General features: G+C 41.9%; 1 protein-coding gene and 1 pseudogene across 1 annotated transcript; both read right to left on the bottom strand.

The window, feature by feature from the left end:
* Positions 1-256: 256 nt before the first annotated feature.
* On the bottom strand, positions 257-3,550 carry LOC100831785 (annotated as a pseudogene).
* A 2-nt stretch (positions 3,551-3,552) lies between these two features.
* LOC100834991 (LON peptidase N-terminal domain and RING finger protein 1) lies at positions 3,553-13,501 on the bottom strand. The gene is made up of 18 exons (XM_003562334.4): positions 13,231-13,501; positions 13,034-13,138; positions 12,075-12,157; positions 11,872-11,956; positions 11,692-11,778; positions 10,764-10,825; positions 10,492-10,682; positions 10,351-10,411; positions 10,059-10,236; positions 9,537-9,575; positions 9,401-9,462; positions 9,288-9,324; positions 7,490-7,539; positions 7,309-7,378; positions 4,690-4,765; positions 3,958-4,028; positions 3,811-3,879; positions 3,553-3,729 (listed from the first exon to the last, which is right to left on the bottom strand). Exons 1-18 carry the CDS (start codon positions 13,285-13,287, stop codon positions 3,670-3,672), a joined length of 1,443 nt encoding a protein of 480 aa, XP_003562382.1. The 5' UTR covers positions 13,288-13,501; the 3' UTR covers positions 3,553-3,669.
* Between the last annotated feature and the right edge of the window lie 255 nt (positions 13,502-13,756).

The raw sequence follows: 13,756 nt of genomic DNA, 5'->3' as shown, positions 1-13,756 counted from the left end.
GTCATCGTTCGCTCTCTTTCCCCACATGTTTTTTTTCTTCTCATGCTGAGTTAACACTTAACAATGAAGCGTGCTGTGATTACGACGGATTTCCTGTTTCAATTGATTATCAATAATCATACGTGCTCGGTGATTAGGGTGAGTTTTCCATTCAGATCGATGTTTGGGGATCAAAGGACCGGAGATAGACGCATGCCACACAATATCAACAAGGTGTTGTGAAGGGTTGGATGCAACGCGTGGACGTTTTAGATCATTTGGATCTAACACGAGTCTTGCTTTAAGCAATATATCTATATACATATAGATATAGATGTTGTCCCGTCCTAACATGTTGTGATATATTCTGTAGCACGGTGGAGATGGATTCCCTTAGTTACCTTGAAAGTTTGTTAGTTGTGCATGTACTACGTCTCGCAACCAAACACGTGCGTAACGGCGTTCTCATCTCGGTGACAAGCCCTGCCTTCTCTTCCATGTCAACCGCTCCCTTGTTGTGTTTGCCAACTGGGTTCCACTCGAAGTTGGCGATCAAATTCTCGACAAAGTATTTAAGCACTGTGAGAGCGACCGCCCTGCCTTCTCTTCCACGTCTCGCAACCCGAAGTTGGCGATCAAATCAACCCTACGACCGCTGCTGAAAGGCATCATCTTCATCATCTCCTCGGCGTTGCCGCTAGCAGTGTTTATGATACGAACGCCGCCCCCTTCTTCACCTTGCATAAACCGTTCAGGGAAGAACTCGTCGGGGTTTGTCCATGACGTTGCGTCCCGTCCAATGTCAGCCACGATGTAGTTCACGATGGAGCCCTTGGGTATGACGTAGTCGTCTAGGGAGAAGTTCTTATCTGTCGTATGCGCTAGGAGGTAGTGCGCCGGGGGATGGAGACGTAGGGCTTCGAGCACCACGGCTTCCAAGAACGGTGGACTCCGCCTCGTTTCGCCGTGCGCCATAAAATTCTCATCCGCTTCCCTTGTCCTAGCGATGTCCTTCCATAGTCTATGTTGTGCATCCTGGGACAAATAATAGTTGCATGCCAAACTTATGACAGTGAAATTGCATCGTACTGGACGTTAACTGTTCAGGGACTGAGACGATCAAGTTAATGTCATGTCAACTGTTCAGGGACTGAGACGTACCTGGTGGAGCACAAGGCGTGCCATGATCCACTCGACCGCAGTAGACGTGGTCTTGGCTGCAGCGTTCATAAACTCCCAGCACAGGCTCACCATCTCCTCGTCCGGAAGCGCTTCAGGATCGTGTCGACGTAGCACGACCGGCCGTTGACGGCCCCCTCTCTATCCCTCCGTCGGATGAGGGCGAGAACGGCGACACGGTGCCTCTTTTGGGCCTTGGACAGCTTCCAGCACCTGGGGAAGTAGCACGCGAGCTCCAGGATGGCGGGCATGAGGTGGAACGCGCCGAGCTCCACGACGAGCGACAGGATCTCGGCATGGAGCCGTCGCAGCTGCCGCAGCGCCTCCTCCTCCGAAGCAACAACCGCCTCTCCGAAGCAAAGCGAGGCGAAGAAGCAGAACACGGCGTGTCGCAGCGTTTCCGAAGGGACCACGACACGACCTTCCGTTTCCGCAGCCGCCGACTCGAGAGCCGGAACGAGGATCCCATCCATGGAAGACCGCAACGCATCGGCGACGTTAGCAGCCGCGAGGTACGAGCTAAGGTTGCGCCGGAGAAGGCTCCGTACGCAGCGCTGTTGATGCCGTGGGCGTTCACCCCGAAGGGCCACGAGCACGGGCGGTGCGCGAAGGCTGCGCAGGCGAGGGTACGCTGCGCGGCGTCGCGGCCGGCGATGAAGATGGCGGGCTTGTTGCCTGCCCACAGCGTCACGATGGGCCCGTACTCTGCGTGGAGGCGCCGGAGCACGGGTGCAAGGGAAGCGGCGGTGGGGCAACGGTACAAGAGATTGCCGAGGAGTGGGAGCCGAGGCCACGCTGGTCCAGGAGGGAGTGCATGTGTTTGGTATTTCCACTGCTGATACTGTTTGTATGATGATGATAACAGGAGTAGGATGCAGAGGAGTGCGAGCATTGGCATTGCCATTGATCGATGTGTTTTCTTTTGCTTTGAGATGTCTGTTGGAATGAATATATGGCCGAGGTGAGACAGGATGCGCGCTCTCTTGATCGGTAGGTGTATTAGTGTATACCAAGCAAACACGTTTTACATCTTGTTTGCTTAGCACGGCCAAACAATCCATGTGCTAAGCAAACACGGTTTACATCAACTCTTTCGTAACCAAAGCAGCCACGGCACATCCGCGTTCCGCTGTCTCTACTCTATTCGCTGCGCACCAAGGCATAAGGACCAATCTATTTCTCAGTTCCATATAGCCCATAAGTTTCCTCGCAATAGTGACACATCTAAACCGATGCCAACATTGTGGCCACATGAAAATATGTCATAGTCACCAGTCATCTCGAAAATACTCTGTCCCAACACTGTTCTTCTGGCATCTTCCACATCACTGAAAAAATAGCGTCGGTTAAATTCTGAAATAATCCAGAAAAATGTGACATCCATGCCAAGTTTAAGACTTGAACTTGGGTGGTCTGGTCAAGGAACCAGACCACCTGATGATTTTGTTAAGATTAATTGTGATGAAACTTTCTAGGTCGCTGCAGGCTATGAGGGCTAGGATGTATTGCCAGAGACAGTGACGGAGATATCTGCTTTGTTGCAGCCAGTCAACTTGTTAGAGCAGCTGATGCTGTCGAAGCTGAAACTGAAGGGGTCGTCGAGTTTATACACCGAAAATGGGTATGGGCAGGATCATCATTGAGACTGATTGCCAAAACCTCAAGTGTGAGCTCACCACCGCTGACCACGATGTAGGTCCTCTTGGTGCTATGTTCAGGGAAGCGAAGTTTATTCTCCAGACCGTGTTTATTGATTTTAAGGTACTTTATTAAGGTACTTTATGTTTCCAGAGTTTGTAATAAGCCAGCGTATGAACTGGCTGCACATGGTGCTCAGGCCGAACCTCTTGTGTGGCTTGATAACTTACCTCCTGGCCGAACCTCTTGTGTGGCTTGATGACTTACCTCCCGACCCGATGTATCCCATCTGGAGAAACCTCTTGTGTGGCTTGATGACTTACCTCCCGACCCGATGTATCCCATCTGGAGATAGCCGCGTGTGCGAGTTAATAGGAATGTCTGCTTTCCTCAAAAAAAAAAAAAATCAAGAAAAAAGAAAGATCATACATAGATGTATGTAGCACACATTAATAGAAACATGATCCTGTTAGCAGGAAGACACCATTGTAGAAAACTAATCTCTCCATCCGGTGTTAAGTGTCGCAACTTCGTCTAAATACACATATATCTATATACTAATACTCGTCTAGATACATGCATATCAAAATAAAGTTGTGACACTTAATACCAGATGGAGGGAGTGAAAATTGATTCACTATACATGGCCAGCTGCTTGTCTTTTTGTGATAATAAGAACAATTAGAAGAATTATACATACTGGGTTTTGTAATAGTTAAGGAAAAACAAAGAGAATGTACAAAATTATAAAAAGAATTATGGTATTAATATGTGATAAACGAATATTACAGACCTAAGTTACTAAACAATGTACCTCTCGATGAATAATAAATTGACTATATCCAATAATATTTGTGTGACACATGTAATCTGTTACTGTACACGGCAACCTTGTTCTGCGTCACCCAGCAATCTAAGGCTACGAGAAATTCTCTGCAGAGGCAAGAAATGGTGCAACATTAGAACTCGATCACTTAGGCAAGGTTCAAATGGAGATTTATCCTTAGAGCTTACATCTCGAGTATCACGAAGACGCAATAGATCTAACTTATCCGATGGCCTCAAATTGATCAAGTTGACAAGCTGCAAGGAAAAAAAAACTATAGTATACCAACATACATTACATCATTTAACCTAAGCAACTGCAGGAATGAGCCTTACCCAAAAACTAAATTTTTCAGGATCCTGTGGTCCAGGCATGCTCTCAAGATCCAAATGTCTCGTTCGCCTCGCTGCATTTGGTAAAACAGGTCAAATGCCATGGGCATCTGTTGAGCCAAAATAAATAAATAACACAGGACACAGCTTCCAGTGCTGTAAAGAATGGAGCTCAGGAGCGTTTGCTCCTAGGCCAAAACATTAATTTTTGTTCTTCCAAAATCTCCAAAAAGAACTTCAAGCACCCAAAATGTATTTTAGGTCCTCATTCTTGTTTTTAATGAAAACTACAAATCAACAAAAAAATCATGAGAATTTGAGATACATAGTTCATTCTAATATCTACTTGCCAAATGTTTGTTAAATTTTTCTAACTAAGTCTTTGATTTTTTTTTAAAGAGAGTATAGAAGCTTGGGAAGTAAAAATCTGGGTCCGCTTACAGTTATATAATAAACGCCAGATACTGGATGAGACTTTGTCACTCTGTCATCAATATATAGAGCAGGGCATGTTGAAAATGTGTGTACTGACAGTGCTGAACTGCACAGCTTATCGTGAAGTATGAAAAGTTTAAGCAAATAGACTCTACAGATTAGGCCAGATGTTCCAATTCGTAGCTTCACAGGTGCATAATTGGTATTATGGTCCCCAGCATCTGCATCCTACTCAATTCACAAGCTACTTTATCTTCACCGCATAGCGACATTCAACTAATGTATTGAAAATATCCATACCAGGCCTTATAGTCTCTCTAGCACGCCTAATGTATGTTCTGGCCAGCTCCGAAGCTCCATTGGCCCTTTCGATTAGCTGCAAAGAATAAATTAACATACCAATTCAATGCAATTGATAGACATGGATTGTAAATTTACCAGTATTGTGATATTTGATGCTAATTTTTCTACAATCAGATCAAGATACACGTACAGAAAAGTAATCACAAACAAGGAGGGGGAATATATAACAGACAAGGTATTTACTTAATGGTGGAAAACTAAATGCCACACGACGATAAAAAAAACTACATTCCATTTCTAGTGCAATATCTGACTTGAGATCTCCCATCGACTCAGGGATGCCAATATTAGCACAAATTGACAAGAATTTTGATGCTGTCCATGGTGGATTGACAAATTCTCTTCACGCTATAAAGATGGCAATTGGTGGCGCAGTCCTTACACCTCCTGATGTGAGCCATTAAATCCGTTTGCAGCGGCTGAGATGGTGGTCATGTTTACTAACAAAGGTGGGATAAATTTACCTCAAGTGCCACTAATATATCCTATAAAGAGGTCAAACTAGCGGCGGTGATTTGTCACCTCCTCCCGTGTCCTGATGTGAGCCATTAGATCCGTTTGCAGCAGCTGAGATAGTGGCCATGTTCGCTATGGAAGTTGGGATAAATTTACCCTGAAGCGCCAGCGCCACTACTATAGAATATATTTATACTCATAAAAAGATGTCAACTGGTGGTAGCGGTCCGTCCACGTCCTCTTGCCCTCCTGACATGAGCCGTTAGATCTGTTTGCACTGGCTGAGATGGTGGTCATGTCTGCTACAAAAGTTGGGAAAAACTTACCTGCAAGTGCCACTAACATATGATAGCAAACGCGAGTGATTGTGTTGCTTAGATAATTTGTTTAGAACTCAAGGCATTGTGTCATGTGGGGGTACACCTACCAGCATAGGGCCCGCCCTAATGTGGCTGCTCAGCCCTAGTTCGTCTCTTAGTCGGATTGCTTGCTAGTTAGACTTAAGAGTCACGATCTAAGTCGGGAAGGTTTTGTCCCGTGGAAGGTTACCCTGCCGATCTGATCTAATTAGGTTTCCTTTCTTGTTTCCCAAGTTGTAATTGGCTATTTAAAGCCCACCCTGGTCTATCAATAAGGCAAACAGAACAATTGATCTAATCTCTCATCTCCTTCCTCTGCGCCCTGCGCCCCTCCTCACCCCGATCTCCAGCTATAGGGCGGCATGGCTTCAAGCCTCGCCCTCCAACCTCCGCTCCAACCTGCAGCCCCCTGGTTCCCAAGCACGTGACACATTGGGTAGTCCAATTTATGTTATTCATAGAACTGTTACATAAATCTAATTTGTTGTATCCGTAGAAACGCACAGGTATTTTAGCTACTAGGGAAAATAGCACTAGGACACTCTGAATTGTGATATTTTGCTGTATTTATGCATAAAAAAACTCGACAAAGAACAGTTATCAACTCTTGTGTAAACTAAGATGCCTATGATACTACAAAGCCATGTTATCCCATAAACTTGCAATGTGCTGGGAAAGAGACGCCTGTTTTCATTTATTTTATTTTCTTTAACCCATTTTTATATTTTAAAAAAGTAACATGCCACATTTCATTACAGCTGAAACTTCTTATGTAGGTGATTTTTTGTTGTGCAAGGATTAATGAGCTAAAGTATATTACTCAGATGGCAATTTTGTTTAGTTAGTCCCAACTTGCATAATACTCGTTCCGTGAAGTAGGCCGTTGATTAAATTACGTTCCTTTGTTGATTATGGTTTATAAACTCAAGATTGCTCATTTTCATCCTAGATGCTAACTAACAGATAAAATGACAACGTAGAAATTGCGAGAAGGGGATTATAATTAAAATATGAACTAAGGGACCAAACTCAACAATCCCTCACTAACTAAGGTCGCTTAGCAACAAAGCAATGTGGTGACTACAGGGAGAAAAGAGAGATAAGATGGGGGAGAAAAGAGAGACATGAGCTTTCATGTGGATGCCATGTCATCGTGTAGTTTCATATCAGCACCATGTCCGCCAGGATGATCATGCACGGATCCGTTTGAACTACTTAAAAGAGTTCCATAACTTAAATACGCACTTACGAAGTTCAGTGACCTATCTAAACCATACTTGCCCCACGATGAATTTTACTCTTGCCTCTTGTACCGACAAGAAAGTTAACAGTTCTCCAGTAAAACATGTACTTCCTTTGAGGTAAATACTGCATTACTTTCTGGTAATAACGTACTCCCTCCGTTCCATAATTCTTGTCGAAATATTACATGTATCTAGACACTTTTTAGGAATAGATACATCCATATTTAGGCAAATTTGAGACAAGAATTATGGAACGGAGAGAGTAATATTTTCAAGTACCAATGAATAGGTTCGTGGTATGTTTCCCAAGCTCCACATGGATCATATTTTCCAATTTATATATCCTAGTAATGATACTTTGCTAAATATGTCTCAACTTTATGTAAGAGAATAGCATCATGTAATACTATGTTGTTACATTTTATTCTTAAATTTTTTCAATTGATTAACTGTTGTAACAAATGGAGATCAAACTTGAGAAGGTGATAAGCTTTTACATCTTTTCTCTCTTGTGATCCTTCTGGCAGAGAAACATCTTGGAACCACTCGATTTCAGCAACTCGGTACCTACAATAAGAAACAACAAAAGTATGAAAATATATATAAAGTGTTGGGCAAACAGGTCCTTCCTGACAAATTATCAATCAGATAAACTTCCAAAGAGCATTCCTGACTCACCCATCCTCATCCCATGATCGCAAGATACGAAACCGCCGTGAACCTTCCACCTATGATCAAAATAATTATTTTCCCTCAGATAAGAGCTTCATATCTCAAATTTAATTGTTCGTGAGAAGTCAATAAGAAATGGAATCAAACCCTCAAACTGATCAACATTTGTCTCCTTACAACAAAAATCACACAATTCACAGCAAAAGTGACCGTAGAGAAGAAGCTTTCAATTTTAGGCATACAGGAAGGGTGAGACTATGCAAGGTGCAGCCAGGCGAAAACAAAATTTGCTCCTTCACAGAATTCTTGTGGAATGACAGGGTTAAACTTCTTTTGGAAAAGTACAAAAATAAAATTTCTTAGGATGTTGGATAACAGCAACTGATGAGGGGATTAGAGAAGAAAGATCTTACATTTTTGTCAATCTTACAGCAGTTTTGGATCCCAACAATTTCTCTGAGTTTTAAATTTTACTTTTGCCTGAATAATTGATTCTTGAAATCTCTCCACTCACTAGTTCCGTGAAGTAGGCCGTTTGATACCCGACAAATGTCCATAGTCTAAGTGCGGATACATGGGTGATTCAGGTCACTAAAACAACCAGAAGAATGTTGAAACATCGGCAACAAGATATAACTATATAATCCAAGTATCACTAATGTTCAGTGGGCTGATCTTTTTACCTATTACGATTTAGCCTAACACTGACATCAAGCTTCCAATAAAGACTTTGTTAAGACCATACCCTATAAGGCTATTACTTGCATTAAGATTAGGGATAAAGGAAATAAACAACTAGCAATCACATGTTCAAGGTCTGACTGTGGACCACATGAGCATTTTTAGATCAAGCATCAGCCAAGAACCCAGCAATCTAAGCAGTCACAAAGAACTCTCTCTGGTCAGCTGGCAGCTCCAAGGATCAAGCTTAAAAGAACAAGCCTGATCACACATTGGACCTAGCTCCACACAAGCCCATGTTATCATTCACTCATTACCAATAGTACTGCAGCTTCACCAATCTATCTGGAGAATATAACCACACGCCACCTTAACCATGAAACAATACCTTTTTTTTACAGGGACATGAAACAATAATTACAGGCATGTCTTCTAATAAGAAACAAAGAAAAAGTCAACCCAATGAAATCAGCTACATGTTTTTACATTCATTAACTTGCATTTTTCTTTCTTTCTTTTTAAAAGATATGCCTTTGAGCATTAAGATATCAACAGGGCAAGAATGCCATGTTTTCGCAGGCAACAGAACATGAAAGAAAAATGCATGCCTTTTTAAAAAGAACTAAATAAACTGGTATTGACTATTGAGAAATCAACAGGAAAATAATGCTAAGGTTTTACGTGCAACTATGTCAACTGAGTTGCTGTTGGATAGCATGTCAAACTTGCCGTGGCATATGGGTCCAAGTTTTTCTTCCGAGAAAATGCAAAAGTTTTATCTCTCGTTGTATTAAAAGGGAATAAAGTTACTTACAAACCCCATGGGTCCAAGTTCTAAATCCTTCAGCTGTGGCTTTATCCATGAAATGGAACTTCAGTTGCTGGTATTGGGTTAAATGTCTAGAACTGCTGTATGTAATGTAATACGTTTTTGTAGTACGCAAAAAATAAACACCATAACTTCCTAGCCAGCCAAAAATGCAACACAAATTTTACAGCGATAAAACTCAAAGTTGTGTGGTAATCTAGTACGCACTCACAAAGAAGTCCAAAAACAAACCTTGGGCAAAAAACATGCACACAAAATGGTTATAAAGCCTTGCAAACAGAGCCTGAATTTTACCTCTAGATAAAAACGTCCATCTGGAAGTGGCTCACACCTACAAATTCGTGAAGAGAAATAAGGACAGAAGTGTTGCCATAAATTTGAAGATAAATAAGGCGAACTGGACTTACTCCAAGATTTCCACCTCGCAACCACAGTCAGCTACAGTGCCTGTCACAGAATCAATAGCAACCTGCAATATTGAAGCAAAACAATCATCGAATGAATCCACTAAAGCATAGTGATTGTCATAGGTTAGATACTGACCATTCCCATTCGATGATTCCCTTCCATTATCCTCCTTACCTGTTTCAAATGGGGAAAAAATAAGTTGTGAAAATATTGAAAAGAAAAGGTATCCTACCAAATGTTTTCAAGACAAATTGGATGTCTTTTTCCACTAGAAAGAAATTATGTGTCTTCCCCATGTTAATTACATCTTAACAACGTCAATGGGATAATAATATGAGTCAAGTATGCATATAGAGAAATAGAAATTCCCACTGGAAATACATTTGCTGACAAGCAGATTAAAAAGCTGACAGATACAAAGATCTTTATATTTTCATTTGCACTGTAAGCCTACAATAAGGATTTAGGCAAATGGGCATGTTCTGGTCATTCAACCACAGAATTTTGTGCAGCATGCTTTTACAGAAAACATCTATACCAGGAAGCTACATATCAACATGGAACTATGGACTGCAATATTTTGGATAAAATCAAAAGGTGCAAAGCAGACAACAAATGCATCTGAAAAAGAACATGTCTAAATTTGTATAGTTGTACCATCAGCCTGTAGCGAGGTTCAAAGATGTTCAGTGCCATCTTCTGGCAGGGTAATACAACATCCATAACAAACAGAGGCATCAGATCAACTCCTGCATATGTCGTGGTCTCATGTTCTGACTTCCTCTCAGCATATTCTTCAGGGAAATTTTTCTGAATTATGTTGCTCAATGTTACACTGAGGCATTTAAACATAGCTGTCATCAGAGAAATCAAGAGAATACTGGATGCCCGAAAGGCACCTAATTTCAAACCAAATGACAAAATTTACTTCATAATGCAACATCGGTACCTTATAGGATAGGTTCTTGGACCAATAAATAGAACTGTCCGGCACATGGGGCACTTGTTGCCTATAGAAAGTAGCACATGATGTGAAGCTCAAAGTAAACAAAAGCAGCTGATCAGGCATAGGAAAGTTTACTGAGCTCACCATGATCCATGGACTGATGTAAACAAGAGCGACAAAATGAGTGCCCACATGGAGTGGTGACTGGTTCAAACAATAGCTTAAAACACAATGTGCACTCAAAATCATCAGTCCTATCTAACCTTGGGCGTCTTGCTCCAGTTGCAGTATTTGTATTTCTATCAAGATCACTGAGACAGGTTTGCAGGATATGGCTATACATGTAGCAAAAGGGTGTCACACCATGCGCCATACTATGAAGGGAAATATGAAATCATCATGCATCAACATCATACCTGAGGGGATCAACTTGAAGTCCAGCAAGAAGGGACTCGCGTGCCTCATGATACCGCTCCAGCTGCATATGAAGGTTATTCAGACTAGATAAATGTGTATGCAGTGGAACTTGATTTCCAATGTAAAGTGATTGCATATGCAACACCGGTTACCACAGATCATAATAAGAGAGGACCTATGAGATGTTATGAAATTTATGTTGAAGTAATCTCAGATCAGCTAGTGGTTCTCCTAAGTGTCATGTGCCTAATAAAGGGGTGAAGCAGCATGACAGCACGAAATAAAATTGCTGATAAGAGCACTGAATTTATTTTTGAAAAGAAACTTCAAATTACATATTGTAAGTTCAAAAGTATGCAATAAGTTTCATAAGAAAGCATATATTTTTTAAAAGAAAATCTGTAGGCACCAAAAGCATACATATTGTAAGTTCAAAAGTATCATGGCAGGAGAAAATTGCAGCAATTGTAGGAGGGTAACTGTACTTCCATTTTTGTCTCATTTTACAAATTCCTACCAGTACTTCGAAACTAGGTAGTTGAAGCATGTGCTTACAAATTTTGGTGTATAGCTGCCACTTTAGATTTGAGGATCAGGTGGACAGGTCTTAAACTTAAATCATGTGAAGAAAAATGAAAATTCAAATGCTGAAATACACCATTTAGTACTTCTGGAATCTGCAAGGCAATGCACTACAGGAATTGTGCATACATCAATTTAAATGAACACAAGGCAATGTGAGGCCAAATGACAAAAGCCATGAGAAAAGAAATGCACTTGAAAATTTCAATAATTAATCCTATCTAGTGGAAATATGATGATTAAATTGAATTTTCTTGACGAGCAGTAAACATTAATATGGCCCTGTAAAATAATATTGAAGGTAAGATATACCTAGAGAACAAAAGTGAAGTTGCGAGGTGTTACCAAAAGAAGCGCATATGCCTTGAGAAGATATGGTCTGGGAGAGTTGCTGCCGGTAGTTACTACCTTATCTGCATCCTTGAGAGCTAACTGTAACAACAACATTCACTTCAAAAATTAGAATGCTCTGTAAATTCACTTAAGTTTCACATCAGCTGAGAAAATCTTTTTAACAACTCATACTTCGGCGTGCGTTGTAGGATCAAGGCCATTCAATGGCTGATACTCTGAATCGGCTGCTGATCTCTCCCTCAATACTTGACTTATCCTGCCATAAATACAGCCAAAAGACGGGCATGAATACAGATCAAGTATATACATATATTCTATATTAATGGAAATGATGAAGAGTTAGGTGGCACAAAAAACTTTCTCAAGGAACTTACAAACAGAAAGCACAACTTCGATTGCTAAGGATAACAGGATCTCCTGATCTCAAATTATGAGCTTTGGAATAGAAGGAAATTGCCTGAAACAGAACCATATCAAGTACCATAATCATAAACACAACAGGTAAAGGAATCGAGTTTGCACAAGTGAATATCTCAGGACAAGTACGGAGTAATAGAAAAAGTAAAGACTCTCTGCATAGAAGTTCAAAGGAATGATCAAATAAAAAAAAAAGAACTCCAACAAGAAATTCAGCACAATAAAATATTCAGGCAAACTCAATAAGGTAATCAGATGCAGTTTCATTGTAGATGCCTACAAGAATGTCCAAAATAGCAGGACTAGAACATGTTAAATCACAAATATCTGATTTTTCAAAGACAGAAGCCTCGTTAGTTAAAATCAGTCATTCTCGTAATTAAGGATGGTCAGACATAATCAGCAACATCATACATTGATGACAAACAAATCACTGAGGGTAAAACTAAGTAATTTACACGAACACATTTCCTTTCCAACGCTCATACAAAAGAGATCTCAGGATGCCATATAAATAACTGTATTGTGCTGCTACAAAGATATCTCAGGATGCCATGTCAACCACATGCGCTAGTTCCGTAAGAAATGAAGGCATAGTGTCATGGAAAACAATGGGAGCTGCTAGCTTTTAGTTTGTACAGTATTTGACTCCTCTCAGCTGAAAATTGTATCAAAATCGCGCTCCAGATACTAGAGAATTTCTTTGGATGCTTCATTCCAACGGACATCACGATTCGTGCATACAACACTGACCCACCGTAGCCCTGTTACACACACTTGCCCAAGTCAGCCCGTCCTATCCCAACTCCCTATTACTAAAGCAGCCGCCATCAAACTATCCGGCACCGTCGGGTTTGATCAGGCTACACCCGCAGCACGAACAGAGTGTTAAGGAGGGGCTCAGTTAGCGGATTACCTCGTCGAAGCGGCGCTCCCGGAAGGCGCGGGCGCCGCGCTGCGCGAGGTCGAACACCTCGCGGTACTTGTCCGGTGCCATCCCCATCATCTCCTCCCTCTCCGCCTGCACGGCGACCACGAGAAGGGAAATCCAGTTCAAAATACTTGCGCTCGGTTCAAGTAAAAAATTGAGGGAAGTGAATCATTCATACGCACCCATGGGAAATCCTCGACCACGAGCGCGGCGGAGAAGCAAGCGCCCGGCGTCGCCATTGATTGGGGAAGCGCGGTGGGTGGGAGCAGGGATTGAATTTAGGGGAATGAGGATTGGGGCGAGCAGGAAGAGATTGGACTTTGGACTTGAAGGGGGCGGTGGTGGGGGGACATGCGGCGTTCGTGCGCCGATGCCCAGTGGTTTTTGCGCGGCTGCGGCCGCGAAGACGTGTCCCCGTGCGGATTCCGTTAACACACAGGGCCAGTTTGGAACAGCTCTCGTCTTGGCTCGGCTTTGCAGGCTACTAGGATAAGCTAAAAGCTCTTACAAACGCGTAAATACACTGTGCATTTGATTCACGGTCAAACAAACACAAAGTTCGATAGCCATAGCCATGGTGTTAGATCTTATGATATTTTTAGCGGGACCCTCCCATCCATATTACTTGACGTAGAGTACATGCATAATAAAAAAATTACTTTTGGTTTTGCGCGCAAAATACTTCAAACACGTTACTTTAAACTTTAA

Source organism: Brachypodium distachyon, chromosome 1 (assembly GCF_000005505.3).
Source record: "Brachypodium distachyon strain Bd21 chromosome 1, Brachypodium_distachyon_v3.0, whole genome shotgun sequence".
NCBI classification, from domain to species: domain Eukaryota; kingdom Viridiplantae; phylum Streptophyta; class Magnoliopsida; order Poales; family Poaceae; genus Brachypodium; species Brachypodium distachyon.
This window is presented reverse-complemented; position numbering and strand designations above follow the sequence as displayed.

What these genes read in the sequence shown, in the direction of transcription:
- LOC100834991 (XM_003562334.4), bottom strand. Translation starts at nt 13,287, where the DNA reads ATGGCGACGCCGGGCGCTTGCTTCTCCGCCGCGCTCGTGGTCGAGGAT. An exon ending in TAGAGAGACTATAAGGCCTG is followed by an intron (nt 4,029 to 4,689) that starts GTATGGATATTT and finishes TACCAAATGCAG; the next exon opens with CGAGGCGAACGAGACATTTG. An exon ending in GTCTTCGTGATACTCGAGAT is followed by an intron (nt 3,730 to 3,810) that starts GTAAGCTCTAAG and finishes TTGCCTCTGCAG; the next exon opens with AGAATTTCTCGTAGCCTTAG.